The 15,344-nt window shown below is 39.5% G+C and overlaps 3 protein-coding genes across 4 annotated transcripts; all 3 read left to right on the top strand.

Annotated features, from left to right (window-relative positions):
- The first annotated feature begins 81 nt into the window (after positions 1-81).
- On the top strand, positions 82-1,719 carry uqcc6 (ubiquinol-cytochrome c reductase complex assembly factor 6). The gene is made up of 3 exons (XM_010753829.3): positions 82-220; positions 622-748; positions 1,233-1,719. Exons 2-3 carry the CDS (start codon positions 641-643, stop codon positions 1,350-1,352), a joined length of 228 nt encoding a protein of 75 aa, XP_010752131.3. The 5' UTR covers positions 82-220; positions 622-640; the 3' UTR covers positions 1,353-1,719.
- A 398-nt stretch (positions 1,720-2,117) lies between these two features.
- On the top strand, positions 2,118-3,544 carry efcab10 (EF-hand calcium binding domain 10). Its single transcript, XM_010753830.3, has 4 exons — positions 2,118-2,282; positions 2,725-2,889; positions 3,184-3,274; positions 3,362-3,544. The coding sequence occupies exons 1-4, from the start codon at positions 2,132-2,134 to the stop codon at positions 3,405-3,407; spliced, it is 453 nt and encodes a 150-aa protein (XP_010752132.2). The 5' UTR covers positions 2,118-2,131; the 3' UTR covers positions 3,408-3,544.
- A 522-nt stretch (positions 3,545-4,066) lies between these two features.
- Positions 4,067-10,362, top strand: samm50 (SAMM50 sorting and assembly machinery component). 2 transcript variants are annotated; one of them, XM_010753832.3, is made up of 15 exons: positions 4,067-4,255; positions 4,733-4,843; positions 5,024-5,125; positions 5,233-5,320; positions 5,489-5,595; positions 6,218-6,348; positions 6,590-6,677; positions 6,963-7,091; positions 7,339-7,410; positions 7,516-7,602; positions 7,944-8,014; positions 8,581-8,648; positions 8,741-8,887; positions 9,088-9,229; positions 10,191-10,362. In XM_010753832.3, exons 1-15 carry the CDS (start codon positions 4,235-4,237, stop codon positions 10,234-10,236), a joined length of 1,410 nt encoding a protein of 469 aa, XP_010752134.1. In that variant the 5' UTR covers positions 4,067-4,234; the 3' UTR covers positions 10,237-10,362. The 2 variants fall into 2 exon arrangements, with proteins under 2 accessions (XP_010752134.1, XP_010752133.1); XM_010753831.3 differs by having other exon boundaries at positions 8,732-8,887.
- Positions 10,363-15,344: the final 4,982 nt, after the last annotated feature.

Here is a 15,344-nt window from a genome sequence, read left to right as displayed (position 1 = left end):
ACAACACGCTATATGTGACTAACGAGTTAGGCTGTTCAACAAAACAAAATCTCAAGATAGAGTCTGAGTGAGAGCTCATCATTTCTTCCTTTTTGTAAATCTTCGTGCTAGCTAAACAGCATGACCTGCGTGTCTCCCAATGACAGACAGCTGAGCGTAAAATGGTGAAATTCAGCCTCACACTGCGGCCATGCGTTAACGTGACAGTGAATTAAAGGAGGTAAGGTTTGAACTGCGTCACTTACGTCTGTTCTTCTGTTTTCCAAACGTTTGTCCCGGCTAACAAACACAGACAGTAGCCTCTGTGTTACTGGATTCACTGTGCAGGGGGTCATCAGACACAGACAGCATGTGTCATATGTGTTCTTGCATATTTCAATATTAGAAATGAGAACTTCACTTAGCTCGAGTACCCTAATGGTAACACATACTCAGCCGTAGCTGCAGATACAGGTTGTCAGTATTGATTGTGATTGATCAGTGTCTAATTGTATGATGTGTTGCCCTAGTATGAGTTGACATCGTGTTTGTGTTTGGCACCAAATTAAAAAGAGACCACGTGCTTCTTCTTCTTACTTTTGTATTGTTTACTGGTTTGTTTACTCTTGCTCTCTTTGCCAGGTCGAGGAAGTCTGTGAAGATGCCAGCCGGTGTGTCCTGGCCTCGGTACCTGAGGATGTTGGGTGCCAGTGTGCTGGCCATGTTTGCAGGAGCACAGACCGTCCACCAGTACTATCTACCTGATCTGGTAAAGAGGCTCGTCTGTTTGTGTTTGCTCTGTAGATTCAATCAATAAATAAATCTGTAACTGAAACTGAAATGATTATGATGATCAAGTTCAGGCTTTTAAAAAGTTCTGAATGTACAAAAAATGTTGCACCAGTGATGTACACACAACTGACTATGACTGTGTATGCTGCTGTTATAAGTATATCATGTGTTGTTGTACAGCTATATTATATTTGTTTACATTATCCTACATTTCCCACAATCCAGTATTGAGCCACCACACTTTAGTTGTAAAAGTGTCTCAAATATGGATTTATGGTCATACATGTCATGTCACACTGTATATAGGTTAGGCATAACACATCAGTATAGCTGCTGAAAATACGTTGATGTGATTTGTCATATTATCAGCAGTTGACATTTATGCATGGGAACACATGCCAATCAAAACATGCCCCGATCTTCCAGTATGTGTTTAACAGTGTTTGTCATATTATTTTCAGAGCATACCAGAGATCCCACCAAAGCCCGGGGAGCTCCGGACAGAACTGCGGGGCTACAAAGCCAGAGAAGAAGCAGTCGCTGCATTGCAGCAGCTTAAAGCAGAACAAAAGGTAGACTGATGGACACATGCTCTGTGTGATGGAGGGAAAGCCAGAGACTGCTGCATGCCTGGAAGTAAAGTCATGCCGGGGACATTTTTTCTTTGAATGGAAGAAAGTGGAATAAAAAGCTACACTGTTGGTGTCTGGCTGCTCAGGAGAAGGATCTTCTCTGGAACAAGATCATCTGGATTGTCCAGCTGTACATCTTTACAACTTACTGAATATGTTTTATAAAAAGTCATGAAGTCATTCTGTTCTGTTCAGATTAATAATTATATTGGTTCATTGATTGTTGCGTAACTTCTACGCAACGTAGCTGCTATGCAACAATCAACAACTACGCCTTAGCAGACAAAATTTATTTGAAATAAAAATATCAATCTAATCCTTTGTCATTACTTTGTGATGTAAATAATTTCCCCCTGGGATTATTAAAGTATTTCTGATTCTGATGTAAGCGCTCTATGTGGAAATCCTTGAAATTTGGATGAATCTACTGTAGTAAAAGGCACTTGTCAAGCAAAAAAAGCCACCAGTGATGTAAATATTTCAAGATTTATTGCTTTTCTCTGTATCGTACCATTTTAAATGAAACATCCTTAGATACAACAGTCCTTTGATCAGACAAACAAAGCAGTGACAGTAATTGCTGGCTGAAAAATTCATCATTACTTGTTTGAAAGAAATGATTTGCAACAATGTGTGTGTGTGTGACTTTATGTTAATGAGGGTCCTCACAAGTATAAACTAGTACAAACGTTTGTGTGTGTGTGTGTGTACGCGCGTGCCTTCGTTGGATGTTGGCGTATCATAGCAACAGCTTCAAACACGACGACGCGGAAAAGATGGCGACGCAGAGAGAGAAAGACGCGGCGGATTATCTTAAAAAACACAAAATTATCGAGCTCATGGACAACCTGACCGGCATGCTCTTCTTCTACAGACCTGGTCAGACTTTATTTCGTCTCAGCGTCTTCACGTGTGTTGTCTTGGCAGTAGCTAACATGCTAGATCGAATTAAAACACACAGGCTTGTAATGAGCAGCCTTTAGTCACAATATAGACCTTATTTAATGATGATTTCATTATGATGGATTATATTTACACATAACACACAAGAGGGCTATCACGCTGTAATAAAGATAAACTAGATATAAAATATAGATAACCCAATGTTACAGTTCTAGCCAGGCATTATGCAATAGTTTCACTACAAACAAGTGTTAATATTGTCCACAAAATGAACTGGAATAGAGCATCAGCTTTGAATTGCTCATATGTATTCTCTCTAGTGATGTTGTTGTTGTGTATCCTAATATGTTGGTTGCTGCAAACCTAAAACACAATAATGTGTGCACCTTGATAGCAGTGATTTGTTTCTGTCCTTCAGAGAATCCCAGAGAGTTTCTGATCGAGCAGCTGGAGCAGCTGAAGATCTCCCAGCAGAGGGGTGTGAAAGGGCCCAATCTGTTCAACAGCGCCAACCTGGATTCAGTCTTTGGGATACTGGACCCCGCTAATCAAAATTATATCACCTTTACCCAATACAAGCAGGGTGAGAGCAGGAGTCATTTAAGGATTGATATAAATAAATCCACAGTTATATTATAAACAAAAGTCTAAAATCACCTGGAAAACAACATTTCATTGCACGCATCGAATTCAATTAATTCAGTGTTTCTGTTTTAGAACCATTAATTAAAGTTAGAATGTTTCACATGTTGTAGCCTATTCCTTCATTTGTTATGCATTGGTACTTTTAATTCACCCAATTATAACTTCATACAGCAAAATATAATATACGTTTTTTTTTCTTCCTGATTGACACTATGAGCTTTTTCCCCCACAGCTCTGACCACGCTGGGCATTAAAGACATTAATGAATGTCCTGAAGGTGTAAATGAAGACAGAATATCCCACGACACCTTCAAAACAGAAGCGTAAGAACAGCTTGTGAATTCTAATAGTCACCAGAATTTAAAAATTTACCACATGAAGGTCATTTATGTCTCATTTTGTTGTTACAGGACTCAAGGCCTACAGAGGTGCTCAGCAACATATCAACAACCGTGAATTTAGATGTTTCCCTCCTGTCAGCTGATGTTCCATGATATGTTGATTTGCATGTTGTCACTGGGACTGGGCTTCATGTGAAGCTGTCTTTTGTAAAACAAGTACATTTTGTATAATTATTAAACTGCTAATGTTAACATGTGTTCTAACTCAGTTTCATTTTCAGTATTTGCCAGCCTTTGTACACTTACGTCAACATTTATATTGTTGTGGTATTTTTCACCCCCTAAAAACCGCATGTTGCTATGCTATGATGTTTTATATATGTAGGATACTTTGGTTTACTCATCAGCCCACACACACACTTTGTTAGGAATAAACACACAATAGTAATGAAAGCCTAACATTGAGTATAAACACAGTTTATAATAATGATAATAATTACTTACATTACAATATATATATAGTATATATATATATATAATATAGTTAATATAGATATATATATATATAGATAATATATATATATATGTTGTTGTTACTATTATTATTATCATATACCAACTACACTAATATTACTAGATATTGTCATTATTATTATCATTATTATTATTATTATTATTATTATTATTATTGTAGTAGTTTTAGTATAGTAGTAGTAATAGTAGTAGTACACTGACAGTATAAACATAGTAGTAGACCGTTATTTTGCAGCGCTGATGTGTTGAACGCGCACCCGCAGAGGGCGTGGTCAGAAAGTGACATGGCCGCCTCCTAATACGGAGTGTTTCCGTCTTTCTCCGGTTACTTGTAGGTTAAAATCATTCGTCTTTTTCCACACAGACTTTAGGCCATATTCACCGGGACGGCGCCCTACGGAGCTCAGCATGGGCACCGTCCATGCCAGGGTAAGGACCGGTTCGGTGGCGGGGTTTGCTTTGACTTTGACCTCTCTGTGTGTTCACTGGCTTATCTGACAGAGCGCTGTGTGCTGCATGAACAGGCCCACACTGTACACTCATGCAGCTCTGTGATAAGACACTGAATGACTTCGCTGACAAACATGGCAGCGACTTATTAAAACCATAATTAAACGTAGAGATGCTGTGTATTTAAATAAAGTCTTTGACCGTCTCCTCCACACAGTGTCTGTCTTCCTGCAGGCAGCCCATGCTCATATACTCTCTGCAGCAATTTACTTTCTTATCCACTTGGCTTGTACAAGTCTGTGGTCAGAGTAGAAATCAAAGAACTAGAGTACAGATCCATAAATCTTCTTGTTGGCTAAATAATTCAAATTGAGTGTAAATGGAAATCTAACACTTTGAACATCTTCAATTGGGGTACATTTTGATCATTTTTTTTCTTTATATTTTGTGTTGCAGAGCCTGGACCCTCTGCCCATGCGTGGGCCAGAGCTGGGAGTTCAGCCTGACGACATCGAAGCTCCAGAGATTGACCCAGAGCCAAAGCAAGAAGTTCTTGAAAACAAGGATGTAAGATTTGTTTTGTTCTAATTACACCACACTCTGACATTGACCGCTCACATCACCACACTATGTTTGAGCTTTGCTAGATTACTTACCTTAAACATAAAATATAAAACACAACTATAGAGTGCAGCTTCAGACGGTGTTTTGGTTTTGGATGATCTAAATGTCCCTCCTGTTTTTCAGGTTGTCGTTCAGCGAGTGCATATAGATGGTCTCGGGAGAACCAAGGAGGACCTGCTGACTTATGAAATCTCTGAGGTTTTCCGGGCAAAGAACTTGATTGATGTAGGTGCATAATAATAAAGTTAATAATAAGCTAATTAATACTTGTTTAATTGTTACTTTTGAGTAGCTGTCCCTGGCATCAGCACATGGTACATGTTGTTGTGCAGGTGATGCGAAAGTCCCACGAGGCCCGGCAGAAGCTGCTGCGTCTTGGTATCTTCAGAAAAGTTGAAGTTGTTATTGACACATCACGAGGTATTGTCAATCACTGCATGGTCCAGAAATTGAATGATAGATATATATATATATATATATATGATATATAGATATATATATATATATAGATATATATATATATATATAGATTATAAAAGGTAATGAATTATCTGTTCACATACATCATCTAATTTGTTTTCTTTCTAGGTGAGGATGCTCTTCCTAATGGCCTCGACGTGACATTTGAGGTCACCGAATTGAGACGGATGACGGGCAGCTACAACACGATGGTTGGAAACAACGAAGGAAGCATGGTGAGCACTATGATGACTCATGTCAACATCTACTTACTTGATTTGGATCCAATCATAGTCCTACACTGCAGTGGCTTCAATAAGCTGGTTTCCATTGTTGACTTCACCTTATGTCCGCAGCATTGGTATCCTTTCTTTAGATACAAATAAAGTTATTTTACCTCGAACCAAATCTGTCTGTCTATTGGTGTTTTAAGTCATCACAGAAAATCTAGACTTTCTGTGGATTGTGGAGAAACACAAGATAAGCATCACATATTTCTAACTTATGTCACAGGTGGAGTTATAACTATTAGCCAGTGGAAGTTTATGTTGGATGTACACCTGTAGCCTTCCACACTAGATTACCCAAAATACACTGATCAGGTGTACAGCCCAGATAAGGTCATACCTGATGATAGTTTGTTTATCTTACACAACTTTATATTCTTATTATTCTTATTATAATGTGTCTGGTTAACATCAAGCCACCACACACACAATTCAGTCAGATTTGATAATATCACTCAACATGAATATAATAATAATAATAATAATTTAAAGGTTATTTTAGAAATGTCTTTCCACCACACCTGTAAATACAGGAGAAGAACCCTAATCACTCAACTTGTTTTAATTTCAGGTGCTCGGCCTGAAGTTACCCAATGTATTTGGTCGAGCAGAGAAAATGACCTTTCAGTTCTCCTACGGCACCAAAGAGACGTCCTATGGCCTGTCCTTCTTCAAACCTCAACCAGGAAACTTTGAGCGCAAGTAAGATATGAACATCTTTTTAAATGGTTTTAGGGTCTAATCACATTGATACATGTATACATATACTGTAGACAGTCTGCGGTTCATTTTACTGCCCTCATTAGCAGGTGGTAGATGTTGGATGTTAGCTACATAAGATGACTCTCCAGACACTGGAGCTATAGTTTTTGGTTCATCAGTGAAATGGTAAAAGAGTCCTCACAAGTTATTGAGCTTCTTCTTTTCATTGTTTTACTTTCAGTATCTCACTCAACGTGTACAAAGTAACAGGTCAGTTTCCATGGAGTTCACTGAGGGAGACGGATCGAGGCGTCTCCGGAGAACTGAGTGTAAGATACCTGTTTCTATTTATGCACTAAAAATGTCTAAATGAGCTGAAAAGAACTAGAACAGAAGGCATTACACTGTTCTGGTAGGAACCAAAGTCCAGCTTTTGGATGTTTGGGTTTGTAAAAACAGAGTTTGGACTATGGTTGAGATGAGGGGTTTTCCAAAGTCTGGAGGCAACAGTTGCTATATTATAAACAATGTATGCCGTATGCTCATCTACTGCAAGAGATCTATAGAAATAAAACTAATAAACTGGTGTCTTATTGCCAATTTACCACCCACAGTTCCCTTTGTGGAAGACTAACCAAACCCTGAAGTGGGAGGGAGTGTGGAGAGAGCTGGGCTGTCTGGCTCGCACTGCCTCGTTTGCCGTCCGGGAAGAGAGCGGTCATTCCCTTAAGTCATCCCTTTCGGTAATTGTTTCTAATTTTAAATTAGATATTTTACTTTACTTCATGACGTCCTCTGTCAGAGATATTTTGTGCTTACGCCAGGCTTTCAAAAGCATTTTTCATAAAAATGATAATAACATGTGGAGGCAGTTAATGGTGGATTTGAATTATTTTGAATAGTGGGAAAATAATGAATATCCATTGAGATGATGTTGGAATACACCAGTATTTAGCAGTAGATGTGTAATGGTGCCATTTTGTTTTACAGCATGCTATGGTCATTGACACGAGAAACTCCTCCATCCTTCCCAGAAAAGGTGGCCTGTTAAAGATCCATCAGGTTTGTTGTTTGACACCAAGCCAGAGCTTCTTTTTTTTTCAAATGGTCCATGAAAACAATATGAGCCAGTTCAGTTGACGTTGTATGTGTGTTGTGGTTGTGTAGGAACTTGCTGGTTACACTGGAGGAGATGCCAGTTTCCTGAAGGAGGACTTTGAGATCCAGCTCAACAAAACACTCTTCTGGGACTCCGTAAGATTCTGCATTTTACACTTCAGCTATTGGGCAAATTATTTTCTAGTGAAGGTATTTAACATAGTTTAACTTAATGGTCTAAAGTACCAGTATTAAATAGTCAGATGTATAGAAATATTAAGTGCTGGGTAAGTTATTCAAGCATCATACCTAGGCTTTGTGAGAATACTGTGTCAGCAGAAAATAAATGACCCACAAACTAATGTCTAAAAACTTTTTTTAGCCCCACTAACATATTTATGTTCAAAAAAACAACAACTTGACGTTCTTTGATTTGTTTGTTTACATCATTCTGTGCACAGGTCGACTTCATTAAACTCTTTGACTTCTTCCTCTAGGTCCTTTCTGCCTCACTGTGGGGCGGTTTGCTCCTTCCGATTGGTGACAAGCCAACCAGCATAGCAGACAGGTACAGAAAAATAATGTAGTGCCCTCTTACAATTTGCCACAAGAGTAGGGGTCACACAAAATCAACCTTGAGCCCTCTTTTTGCAGATATTTGTTAACATTTTGGCAAATTGGCACCATAGATTGTATAAAACATGGAATTAGTCTTAGTGACATCACCCGTGGGTTTCTGAAGAGGCATTGTTAAGCGGGTAGTCGCCATCTGGGCAGTCCTGCCTCAGTCACCTCCTGGCTAATCCAAAACTGGGGGCTAAATGATGCCGCATTGCACAAACAAGCCACCTGTCAATTTAATTTTTTATTCATCTTCAAAATGTGGTTGTATTTTCAATGTAGATGAGCTAGCACTTCACATATCTATGTTCAGGAAAGGAAAAAGTTTACCAAGTCCTGACCAAAGCTTGCTCAGCTGTGATTGGAGCGCAGGGTAAAAAGGGGTGGGACTTAGGAAGGGTCAATTAGACCAACTGTCACCTTACAACAAAGTAAAAAAAAAATTGAATAAACTGTAGGGTTCATAGCGGTATTAAGTTTTCTATACTTTGTGTGCCTTTGTCCATCTCTTAGGTTCTATCTAGGCGGCCCCACCAGTATTAGGGGATTCAGTATGTACAGTATGGGCCCACAGAGTGAAGGTGAGATATTAACTTGGCTGAGTTGCTTGATAACTAGACTGAAGTTTGATGGTTAACTGAGAGGTTGTGTGCTGATATTACTGGTATGACAGGTGACTACCTGGGAGGAGAGGGTTACTGGGCAGGAGGCCTCCACCTCTACACGCCTCTACCCTTTAGACCAGGCAAGGGGGGGTTTGGTGACCTCTTCAGAACACACTTTTTCCTCAATGCCGGCAACCTTTGCAATCTCAACTATGGTGAGTAGTTGGAAAACAAAAGAACACCAATGTAAAGGTTTGTGTTTTATGGACCAGACAACCAGACTATTGGGTAGGAATGAGTCAGTTTGAGCTTTTATCTCACTCTTATCTAGTTCAGGTTTGGACAGAGGTTTGACAGGTTTTTCAGATGCCCTTTATTTCTGCCTGGCTGAGCTCATGTGTTTGGTCTTACTCAGGTGAGGGGCCACAAGCACATTTGAAGAAACTGGCAGAATGCATCCGTTGGTCGTATGGACTGGGCATTGTGCTGCGTTTGGGAAACATTGCCAGGCTGGAGCTGAATTACTGCATTCCCATGGGTGTCCAGAGTGGAGACAGGTAGGACTGGTTAAATTAGCTAGGTTTTGAGTTTCTCTTACATCTTTTTAAGGCACACTAGGTAAACTGGATGTCCAATAGCCCTCCTTCAAACAGATAAATGATACATTTTAGTTTAAAAAGACCAAACAATCACACTGAAGCCGCCTGTACAGATGAGTCTAATGCAGTGTAATTCATGTGAAATATACTGTACATAAGGGATTATCAAACCAAATACAATGAATATGGAGCAATATCAAAAACTTTCACAATACAGATCCTTTCACAATAAACGCTTTTTTTCGTGTATGATCATATAGATACACAACATTACATGACATTACAATGTAAGAGCACTCTTTCATGAGAAATACTGTATGTCCCATGTCTACTGTCTTAGTCTGGGGGAAATGCCAGTGAGAGGCAAATGGACAGGTATAAAATTAGGTTTGGGCATAGAACTGTAATATGTAAGAACATCATGACAGAGAATACAGAGTTACTAAGTATTAAGCTGAAAGGTCAGAGGTCTTTTCTCACACACCGTGGTTTAGAGTCTGACAGAGTGAAAGAAAGTATCACACATCTATACAGATCTACATCTAACCCTAACCCTACACCTGGCATGACTAAGGAGAAGTTCAGTCCTCCCATAATGAGGAATCGAACGTTATCTTAGCCACAAAGGTTAACAACAGAAACCCCTGACAGAAACTTCTCATTATAAAGACAGAGAAACCAATTAACAAACTATTCAAATAACACTTACTTACAGCTGACCCTTGTAATCGGTCTCAGCCGCAGGATAAAAGAAGCTGTAAACTCTAGTCACTGTTCTCAGAGAAAAATACAGTAAATCAGAATACAAAAAGTGAAGTTAAACAGTGTAATGGATACATTTGTCATCATACCTAGCACCATAAATAATCTGATTCTTGGTTGGCTTTGATGTTGATTTCATCTGATTTGTTTTTTACAGGATATGTGACGGGATCCAGTTTGGAGCAGGAATCAGATTCCTATGAAACCACATTTCTCTGATCTGTTGCTTCCTTGTGTTACAACATTTTATGTCAGAAACATTTAATTGGAGGGGAGAAATTGCTTGTACAGAATTGTTGTTGCGATTAATTAGTTGAATAAAAGTGTTTGCACTAACTTTCTGTTTTGATGTATTTTTTCTTGATGTTGTCACAGGTCAAATACAGCACTCTTGGTCCAATTTTACCCAGGTCACATTTCTGTGTATAACATACAATATGTCAGGTGAAGGTAGAACACAACTGCTTGATGAGCAAATCTATAAATTTATACAACGCTTTTTTATAATTACATTTCAAAGACCAAAACTTTAAAACAAAAGTTATTGAATTATAAAGCCACATCCTACACGGTCCAATCCAATTACGGCCCGTGGTCAGATTTCATGCGGCCCGAAGCTTCATTCTTATAAATATATTATTTATGGCCTGCTAGGATTGTCGGATACTGTATGGCTTGAAGATTTGGCTTTTTTGGTTGACATAATGAAGCATTTGAGCCAATATAACTGCTGGTGTTATATATCTGTAGATATAACACAAAATATAACTTTCTGAATGATCTTGTAAAAGAGAAGAGCAAGAGTGAGACATTTTAAACTTAAATGTTAACAGACTTTGCATTACTGATAATAAGTCATGTTTAAAATGAACATGATCTTCATATTTGTATCAACTTCATGCAAGTGTAACATATTGTGTACAATTCATTCTTTATTATTTGACTCCAGATGTGAAAGGAAGAACTGGTTTTTAGATCTGTTCACACCTCATTAGCTTAGATTTGGTGACATTGCCATTAAAAAAAAAGATAATTATAACAATGACTGTGTGTGTGTATGTATGTATGTATGTATATATATATATATATATATATGTGTGTGTGTGTGTATATATGTATATATATATATATATATATATATATGTATATATATGTATGTATATATATGTATATATGTATATATGTATATATATATATGTATATATATGTGTGTGTGTGTGTGTGTGTGTGTGTGTTTTTGCAACTGCATTTGGGGACACACCTTCTCATTCTTTATTTTCATGACTATTTACATTGTAGATTCTCACTGAAGGCGTTAAAGCTATGAATGAACACATATGGAATTATGTAGTGAACAAAAGTGTGAAATACTCAAAACATGTTTTATATTTTAGATTACTCAAAGTAGCCACCCTTTGCTTTGTTGACAGCTCAACAAACCCTTGGCCTTCTCTTAATGAGCTTCATGATGTAGTCACCTGAAATGGTTTTCACTTCACAGGTGTGCCTTGTCAGGGTAAATTTTTGGAAGCTAAGTAAAGAGAAACGACAGTCCATCATTACTTTAAGAACTGAAGGCCAGTCAGTCCGCAAAATTGCAAACACTTCAAATGTGTCCCCAAGTGCAGTTGCAAAAACCATCAAGCCCCACGACGAAACTGGCTCACTTGAGGACCGCCCCACGAAAGAAGGACCAATAGTCACCTCTGCTGCTGAGGATAAGTTCATCCGAGTCACCAGCCTCAGATGTCACAAGTTAACAGCACCTCAGATTAGAGCCCAGATAAATGCCACCCAGAGTTCTAGTAGCAGACACATCTCTACATCAACTGTTCAGAGGATACTGCGTGAATCGGGCCTTAATGGTCAAATGGCTGCTGAGAAACCACTGCTAAGGAAATGTAACAAGCAGAAGAGATTTGTTTGGGCCAAGAAGCACAAGGACCGGACATTAGACCAGTGGAAATCTGTGCTTTGGTCTGATGAGTCCAAATTTGTGATCTTTGGTTCCACCGACGTGTCTTTTTGCGATGCAGTAAAGGTGAACGGATGCTCTCTACATGCATGGTTCCCACCGTGAAGCATGGAGGAGGAGGTGTGATGGTCTGGGGGTGCTTTGCTGGTGACACTGTTGGGGATTTATTCAAAATTGAAGGCACACTCAACCAGCATGGCTACCACAGCATCCTGCAGCGACATGCCATCCCGTCCGGTTTGCGTTTAGTTGGACCATTATTTATTTTTCAACAGGACAAGGACCCCAAACACACCTCCAGGCTGTGTAAGGGCTATTTGACGAAGAAGGAGAGTGATGGAGTGCTGCGCTAGATGACCTGGCCTCCACAGTCACCTGACCTAAACCCAATTGAGATGGTTTGGGATGAGATGGACCGCAGAATGAAGGCAGAAGGGCCAACAAGTGCTCAACATCTCTGGGAACTCCTTCAAGACTGTTGGAAAACCATTTCAGGTGACTACCTCATGAAGCTCATCGCGAGAATGCCAAGAGTGTGCCAACCAGTAATCAAAGCAAAGGGTCGCTATTTTGAAAAATCTAAAATATAAAACATGTTTTGAGTAATTTCACACTTTTTTGTTCACTACATAATTCCACATGTGTTCATTCATAGCTTTGATGTCTTCAGTGAGACTATGCAATGTAAATAGTCATGAAAAAACATTAAATGAGAAGGTGTGTCCAAACTTTTCACTGGTAGTGTATTTATATGCCCGTAAAAGAAAATTAGAGAGACTCTGTCAAACTATTAACGCCTCTCTGAGTACTTTTACTGCGCACCACTTCAGCGCACAGTAGCGGTCACGTGTGTTCTGAGTCTTCAGGCGATTGGCTCCCCGTGTGCATGCGCTCTACTCATTGTTCCGTAGCAGCGTAGCCAGCACACCAGAGATTGCGGGAAGACTCTCGGTCGGGGGGTTATCGTTCACGACATTTAGTTTCCCCGTCCCCTCTCCTGAGAATACATTTCCCGACAATACGGTGTAATTTGTGTGTATTCGTCTGAAGCGGCTCGGGAGTGACTCGAGGGAGGCTTTGTTCTGTTTTTTCTCGGCGGTCTTCTCTGTGAGCGGCAGGCACTCGGACGCACGCTGATGGCGGTCACTATCGAGGATCTCTATCGCAGCTACGGGGTCCTTGCTGATGCTAGTAAGGACAACCTCAGCCAGGTAAATGAAGGCAGACCTGTTCTCATTTTTTTTTACAACCACCAACCGAGAGCTTTGTAGCTTTGCCGCAGTTACGCCACGTTATTTAACGTGTTTAACTTTGTTGACTTACGCTACGTAACGTTGTTGTGTGTGTGTGCGTGCGTGCTAAGCTAACTAGCTAGCGAACGTAGTGACCGGGATGGTGTTAACGGCCTCGCCGTAGCGACCCTCGCGAGCGGCGGTAACGTTACTAACTCGAGATTTAGTGTTTTATTAACCAAACAAACGGATTTTTATTTAGCTGCGAGCTGCTTTTTTCATTCAAACTCAACATCAGCGGCATTTAGCCCGGGCTGTTTACTCAGATTCACATCGATCCATCCATTCAAAACAATGTTTGTACTGGAAGTGAACTAACCAACCCTCCACAACAGAGACACGCAGGTTCATTTGTTAGAAATACATTTGCCGTCTTCATGTGTGTCTGACATTGCTCACAATTCTCCAATTTAAAGAGTTATTCCAGCGTCGTAGTTTTGTATTTCCACGTCGTTATGGACTGACAAAGAATGATCAAAATCCTTTTTTACTATCACGTAGTTGAAGATACTTGGCACAGTGTTACTCTTTTGTTATTGTATCTTTTCTTTCAAGCACAGAGGTCCAGGTTTATTGTTATTGATCCAGTCTTCAAGTTGTACTTGGATAACTCTGACACCACCTGCAGTAGTTTCTCACACTTCACTGCATTTTTTTTTCACACATTTCTAAAACGACCAATGTACCAGTACCCATTCTGCCCGTAAGCAGGTTAGTTTCAGACCATCCCGCCTCACTGCAATAAACATGCAGTTTCGGTGAACCATTCTACTCAAAGTCCAGAGCAACTCATGCTGTAAAACATCTCAACCATAGGCACCCCCGCTAGTGGTGGCACGGTACACAAAAGTCACGGTTCGGTACGTACCTCGGTTCAGACCTTACGGTTTGGTACATTTTCGGTGCAGTGCAGGGAAAAAAACATAACCAAAAAGGCTATCCTCAAAGACTGTTTTTATTGTGCAAATCTCAAGCTGAGGTAGCTGCAAATTCCTGAAGTAAAACAACAAGAACACAAAGTTTCCATATGCTGGTATCAGTGTTAATTTTGTCACCCATTTTTCAATTTAGTCTTAGTCTTGTTTCAAAGTTCATTCGTAGTCTTAGTCACTTTTAGTCTTTACAAATCATTTTTGTTTGTCATATTTTAGTCGACTAAAAGTCTCAAAATTTTAGTCTAGTTTTAGTCGTGAATGTGAACACAGGGTGTTTTAGTCAAAACATTTTAGTCTTTTTCTATTTATTTTTATTGTTTATTAATTACAGTTCACTTGTGTTCCACAGCTAACACATTAATTAAATGTCTTGATTGAATTGAATGAATTCATCTTCAATGCAACTTTGCTAAGTGTCTTGTCTGTTGTTTCAATACACACTTAATAAGCACTTGATTTCATTTTTTAATCTACTAATAGCAGGTACACCCTATTATGACATGTTCTGTCATCTTCTACATGCAATTGTTAAATTTCAATATAAATAAATTGATTTTTATGCCAGTTGCATCTACTAAAATGTTAAAACCATCACTGTTAGTGTTTAGCACAAATGGGGAGGCTAGACTCATAACGGGTTCGGGCTCTACAAAGCTGTCAATCAAAACGTGCTGGGCTGGGCTCTGGTCGAATTCTATCTGGCCAGGGCCGGGTCGGGCCTGACTTCTAAGGCCCGTTTCATGCTCTAGATTGCGCTGTCCGTACGCCGTGTTTCTCTTCTCCTCCTTTTTCTCTCATGCTGTATGTTTCCAAGCCACAGGTGCGAGAGCAGCCAGAGGATCTCAAACGTGTGGCTGTGATGTTGCTACAGTAAAAGAAGTGCTGGCACAAACACATGACAGCAGGACTGGACTTTCTAGATGAAAACTAGGAGGCCTTTTTTATTTTTTTTTTATTTCTTGCATGACATTTTCGTCTCGTTTTTATTCATCAACAAAAACGCACATTGGCACATTTTTTGTCAGTGTTTTTAGAACATTGTGTGGTCTCGTCATCGTCTCGTCTTCGTCAAGGGAAAAAGTCACGAGTCACTCGCCATTCTCAGTGTT

Source organism: Larimichthys crocea, chromosome XIV (assembly GCF_000972845.2).
Source record: "Larimichthys crocea isolate SSNF chromosome XIV, L_crocea_2.0, whole genome shotgun sequence".
NCBI classification, from domain to species: domain Eukaryota; kingdom Metazoa; phylum Chordata; class Actinopteri; family Sciaenidae; genus Larimichthys; species Larimichthys crocea.
Note: the sequence above shows the minus strand (reverse complement) of the source record. Positions and strands in the feature narration are given on the sequence as shown.